Source organism: Emys orbicularis, chromosome 1 (genome assembly GCF_028017835.1).
Source record: "Emys orbicularis isolate rEmyOrb1 chromosome 1, rEmyOrb1.hap1, whole genome shotgun sequence".
NCBI classification, from domain to species: Eukaryota; Metazoa; Chordata; order Testudines; family Emydidae; genus Emys; species Emys orbicularis.
The window spans coordinates 225116689-225123129 of NC_088683.1; the positions used below are offsets into that span (position 1 = coordinate 225116689).

Genomic DNA, 6441 nt, shown 5'->3' on the forward strand with positions numbered 1-6441 from the left:
TAAAAAAATCTTTTTTACAGTGCAAATATTTGTAATAAAATATAATATAAAGTGAGCACTGTACTTTGTATTGTGTTGTAATTAAAATAAATATATTTGAAAATATAGAAAAATATCCAAAAATATTTATAATAAATTTGAATTGGTATTCTATCATTGTTTAACAGTGTGATTAAAACTGCAATTAATCACAACTGTTTTTTTAATCTCGTGTTTAATTGCAATTATTTTTTTAATCCTTTGACAACCCTAGTATTAATAAGAGCTTCAGCTGCAACTGTGATGTTTTCACAAAGTAAAGACTCAGGTTTGTACAAATCAATCTTTGTACCCAACAGGGAGCGCGATAGGGCTCTGTGAAGGCACACAGGTCTGCCCATGCTGACCCAATTGTAAAAGTAGGAACGATTATAGATTTGGTAGTAAAACTGGACGATTTTTTTTAAAAGCTCATTCTTTTAGAGAGAGTGGTTTTGTTTGTTTGTTTGTTTAAAAAACAACATTCTGTGTTTGGCAACATTGAGGGTCCCACACAATGGCTTTAATTCTGTCATTAATGTTCTATGTGCTCACCTGTTTTCCTCCACCTTCCCTTTAAGCAGAGACAACTCCAAATTTAAAGGAATACTTCATACCCAAAACCACAGCCCTCTGAGAAGGAAGGCAGCTGAAAAGTTTGAAATTCAGAATCTCTTCCACCTCTCCTGTAAATGTGTAAAGGCTTATACAGAAGTTCCCTGACTTACGCAAATGTTCCGTTCCGGAACGCCTTGCGCAAGTCGAATTTTGCGTAAGTCGGGAACGTATCTCCGACAATTATGCGCCAAAAAAAAAAAGCTTACGGGACTTTTTCCGTAAGTCTGGATTTCTGTAAGTCGGGTTTGCGTTTGAAAAATGCACAGGTACCTCCAATTAATATTGGTGTTAGTTAATGCACTGACATATGCAGAAAGGGGAGAGCATTCCCCCTCAACTTTCAATTCACTTGCATTAACTTAAGAATGGAGATGGTATAGTGAGATACATTAAACTCTAGTTAATGGGGAGAAAAATCATAGGGGGAAAAAATGTGCATTCTAAACTTCTAGGTAATAGAAGCCAAGTCAAGCCATTATTTTGTTGTACTGCTCTGTCTGTCTCTATCCATCTATTGACTGTTGTCCTATACTTAGGCCAAGTTTACACGTACAGTGCTGCAGCACATCTGATGAAGATGCTCTATCCTCTGTGAGCGGTAGAAGCTATGTCTGTGTGAGAAGTTCTCCTTCCAACATAATGCTGTGCACACAAGCGCTTATGTTGACATAACTTATATTGCTCAGCAAGGTGGTTTATTCACACTGCCGAGCAACATAAATTATGCCGACATAAACTGTAGAGTAGACAGCCTTAGATTGTAAGCTTTTTGGGGCAGGGATTTTTTTTTTGTTCTGAGTTTGTACAGCACCTAGCACAATGGAGTCCTGGTCCACGACAAGGGTTCCTAGGTTCTACGGTGATGCAAATAATTTTCCTTCTTAGACTATATAATGTTTAACCTTTCCCTTTGTAATACACATGCTCACACAAAGTGGTATCTTACTCCAGGTGGAGGCGCATTGAAGTCAGAGACCATTTACAAAGTAAGATACCCTTACTCACATTTTTTAGTAGCCCGGTCTAACTTTCACTTTGCCCAGTGTGCTGTAGCCCCTTTTCCTTTTTATACAGATTCCAGGTTTTCATTCTGTGAGGTAAGGCTAATTATTCTCAATTTATTTGTGCAGCCCTGCATTTTGCTATCTATTATTCCAAGAATATAAAATGATTTAAATGCTTTTATATCTGGCTGCACTACCTAATTATTCCTCATTTGCTTTTATTCTTTTCCAGCTTAGTATCATCTGCAAAGTTGGAAATCATTTTTCATATCATAATTAGACTTCTAAGAACCTAAGGAAACCGCTTGGTGAATAAGCATTTGTGTTTCTCCCCCCAACACGCTCATTTGAATGGAGATTTAAACTGAGACAATAAACTAAAGCGGTACGAAATAATATGAATTGAAACAAACAGTCTGCTTGAGAGAGACATCATGCCACAGCAACTGGCATTAATGTGAAGAACAGGCTATGTCAAGGGGCTTGGTTAGAAATGACATGTGAGGATATGGTGGCATATCAGCTCAGCTGTTAACTTCCAAGCAAACACACTATGTCAGATGTACATTTATTTGGACAATATTTCTGCTGCAGGGTGTATGGGGTGGCCAGGGAGGGGTAGTACCTCTGATGGGGGGACTTGTCGTACCCTTTGGGGGTAGTCCGTCCACTTTGGTCCCCACCTGTCACTCAGCTCTCACCTGTGGCTCCAAGTAGCTGCAGCATGCGCAGCGGCCATACCCCGGGCAACGGCTTCGACAGGCCGGCCAAACCAGGTGGGTGTAACTGATGGGACTCAAACCCTCAGTGAATTTGGGATATGCCTACCCCGCATGCGACGTCAGCTCCGGCGGACTGGGCGAAAGAGATCACTAAGATCCAACGGCCAAGAAGGCGGTTCTGCAACGCTTTGTGGAAAGCGACGGACTTGACGAGGCACGAAAGACGTCAAGGCCATCCACTGCAACCAAAGAAGTTACCAGTTGTGACGATTTTTCGTACCATTGGTGTCTGGCTTCTAAGGTCGAGAGAGTGGGATTGCTCCCGTGCAACGGCTCTACCACTTAAAAAGCTTTCACGCACAGGTCCTGTGCAAATCACCAAACATCATCATCATACTACCCAAGTCCTGCGGCAATGGGGGAGGGGCAAAGCGACAGATGGAGGTTACCACTGGGAGTCGTAGTCCCAATCCTGCATGCAGGCGGCCTGTGGATAGGTGGTCGTCCAGCTCTGTACTTGGGGCAGCAGAGTTGCCCGGCAGCATCCCAGGCGTCTGAGCAGTCCTCTTCAGGACAGCACTGTTCACCCTAGTAAGGGAGGGGCCTAGAAAAGGTGGCCTAAAAATTGCCTGCCCTACAACAACTGGCCAGCAAGCCGCGGCTGGCAGTTTAACCCAATCTGCGGCCGAAACCAAAAGAAAAATTTGAGAAAACTTACAATTGGTGTACGGAATGTTCGTACCCTCATGGATCGAGAAGCTGTTGCAAGACCTGAGAGAAGGACAGCCCTCATTGCTCGAGAACTAGTCCGCTACAACATCGATATAGCGGCATTAAGTGAAACAAGATTGCCTGGGGAAGGTTTCTTGAGTGAACCAGGAGGTGGTTATACCTTCTTCTGGAAGGGTAAGACTGAGACAGAGGACAGAATACACGGAGTTGGTCTGGCAATAAAAACCTTATTGATGCATCAACTCCCAGATCTTCCAGTAGGTATCAATGAAAGATTGCTGAAGCTACGCTTCCCACTAAATGCCAAACATCATGTCACCATCATCAGTGCATATGCACCCACTTTAACATGCTCTGACAACTCAAAGGAACAATTCTATGAAGATCTCGACAGACTGATCAAGGCCACACCTGTAACAGATAAACTACTCCTACTTGGAGATTTCAATGCCCGAGTCGGGGCTGACAGCGAGAACTGGAAAGGAGTAATCGGGCCACATGGTGTAGGCAAAAGGAACAGTAATGGACTACTCCTTTTGAGTCTTTGTTCTGAAAATGACCTGACCATTACCAACACTCTGTTCCGACAAGCGGACAAATACAAAACAACGTGGATGCACCCTAGGTCCAAACAGTGGCATCTGATAGATTATGCCATTGTTAGAAGGCGAGACATCCGAGACGTACTGATTACCAGAGTAATACGAGGCGCAGAGTGCTGGACAGATCACAGATTAGTCAGGACGTCTCTTCAACTCTACATCGTTCCTTCTCGGCACAAACACCCTAAGCATGTGCGACCTGCTTTCAATATAGCCAAACTGAAGGATGCTCAATATTTCAACAAATTCCAGAAGAGTCTTGATGACAAATTGACATCCCACGGACAACTGATCGGTACTGTAACCACAAAGTGGGACCAGTTCAAGCAGATAGTGACTGACACAGCAATAACATCTCTTCGACCAAAGAAAAGAACAAATCAGGATTGGTTTGATGAGAACCAAGAAGAAATATGCTCAGCACTGGAAGTAAAGAGAAAAGCCTTTATCGAATGGCAGAATGACCCCTCCTCAGTCTCTAAACGGGACCATTTCAAGTACCTTCAGAGCAAAACACAGAAAGACCTCCGTCAGATACAAGACAACTGGTGGGAGAGCAAAGCCAAAGAAATTGATCACTATGCTGAGACCCACAACTTAAAGATGTTCTTCAGTGCTATTAAGACTGTCTATGGACCCTTTAAACCAAGGACCACCCCATTGCTCTCATTAGACAACACAATGCTGATTAAAGATAAAGAAGGCATCAACGAAAGATGGCGAGAACACTTTAGCAACCTTCTCAATAGACCATCAACCGTGAATAATAATGTCCTTAATGAAATTCCACAACAACCTGCTCTGACAGATCTTGACTTTCCGCCCACTATAGATGAGATTAAGAAAGCTGTTAGCCAGATGAGTTCAGGGAAAGCTCCTGGAAAAGATGGGATACCAGCAGAGATATATAAAGCAGCAGGTCCAGCAGCACTAGCAGCATTCCACAGCGTGATCATCAACATCTGGGAGGATGAAAACATACCACAGGACCTTCACGATGCTACTATTGTCTCTCTTTTCAAGAACAAAGGCAGCAAAGCAGCATGTGGAAACTATAGAGGCATATCCCTCCTCTCTGTTGGAGGGAAGATCATCGCCCGCATCATCTTGAACTGCCTAATAGCCAGTATTTCCGAGGCAAATCTACCTGAAAGTCAATGTGGTTTTCGACCTGGCCGGAGCACAGTCGACATGGTGTTTGCTGTCAGACAAATACAAGAGAAGTGCATTGAACAGAACATGCACCTGTGTGCTGTCTTCATAGATCTGACAAAGGCGTTTGATACCGTCAACAGGGAAGCCCTTTGGACCATTCTAACACGACTTGGCTGCCCAAGAAAATTTGTCCAGATTATACGCCTTTTTCATGACAGCATGACAGGTGAAGTATTGTCTGATGGAGCCACATCAGCCCCCTTTAACATCACCAACGGCGTGAAACAAGGATGTGTTCTCGCTCCTGTCCTATTTAACCTGTTCTTTGCATGTGTCCTTAACCATGCAGTGAAAGATCTGGACCAAGGTATATACGTGAAATACCGGCACGATGGTTCACTTTTTGACCTCCGTCACCTGAATGCAAAGACTAAGACAGTGCAGAAACTCCTTCTTGAGGCACTCTTTGCTGACAACTGTGCCCTCATGGCTCACACTGAAAATGACCTTCAGCACATTGTCAACAAGTTTGCTGAGGCCTCGCAACTTTTTGGACTAACTATCAGCCTCGGAAAGACAGAAGTTCTCCATCAATCTGCACCTGGATCAAATGCTTCTGTCCCGAGTATCTCCATCGACGGCACTCAGCTGAAAGTAGTGGAGAACTTTAAATATCTGGGTAGTGTCATATCCAGTGATGGATCACTGGATAATGAGATCAATGCACGAATATCCAATGCAAGCCAGGCACCTGGCTGTCTGCGTGTCAAAGTTTTAAATCACCATAACATCCGGATGTCAACAAAACTGCTTGTGTACAGAGCTGTTATTCTTTCATCTCTTTTGTACAGGTGCAAAACATGGACACTATATAGGCATCACATCAAGCAGTTCGAAGCATTTCACATGCGCTGCCTCCGTAACATCATGAAGATCCGCTGGCAAGACAAAGTGCCCAATCTCGACGTCCTCGAGAGAGCCCAGATGACAAGCATCGAAATGATGATCATGAAGTCACAGCTACGTTGGACCGGTCATGTCAGCCGCATGGATGCCAACAGAATCCTCCGCCAGCTTCTGTATGGTGAGCTCTCCCAGGGCATCCGGCATATAGGTCGTCCACGGAAATGTTACAAGGACACCATCAAAGCCAATCTGCAGTACAGCAGTATCAAACCTAGGGACCTTGAGGAAGCCGCCAGTGACAGAACACAGTGGCGTGCAACAGTCAGAGAAATACCTGCATCGCCTTTGAGGAAGACTGCTGCCGGCGTCTACAAGAGGCACGCGAACGACGTCACAGAGCATCAGCAGCGCACAATCCACTGACCGCGAACTTCCCATGCACCATCTGCAGCAAAATGTGCACCTCTAGAATTGGCTTGTATAGCCATCAGAGGGCACACCATAAGACCAACAACTGATGATCTGCACAGATTTGTCATCATCGGCTCAATGGACTACCAAGATTTCTGCTGCACTGGTGTCAGTAATGTAAAAATATTCTTCCCATTCTGCCCCTCCTACTTTTAGACCATAATGAGAGGAAGAATCTTCCAATGATTAGAATACTAGCCTGGGTACTGGGAG

The 6441-nt window shown here is 44.2% G+C and overlaps 1 protein-coding gene across 1 annotated transcript; it reads left to right on the top strand.

Moving 5' to 3' along the window:
* Positions 1-2364: 2364 nt before the first annotated feature.
* LOC135895225 (uncharacterized) lies at positions 2365-5895 on the top strand (the record flags this gene model as incomplete). Its single annotated transcript, XM_065423304.1, has 3 exons — positions 2365-2416; positions 3014-4125; positions 4714-5895. Coding segments are annotated over exons 1-3 (2346 nt in total), but the record flags the coding sequence as incomplete, so codon positions are not given.
* Between the last annotated feature and the right edge of the window lie 546 nt (positions 5896-6441).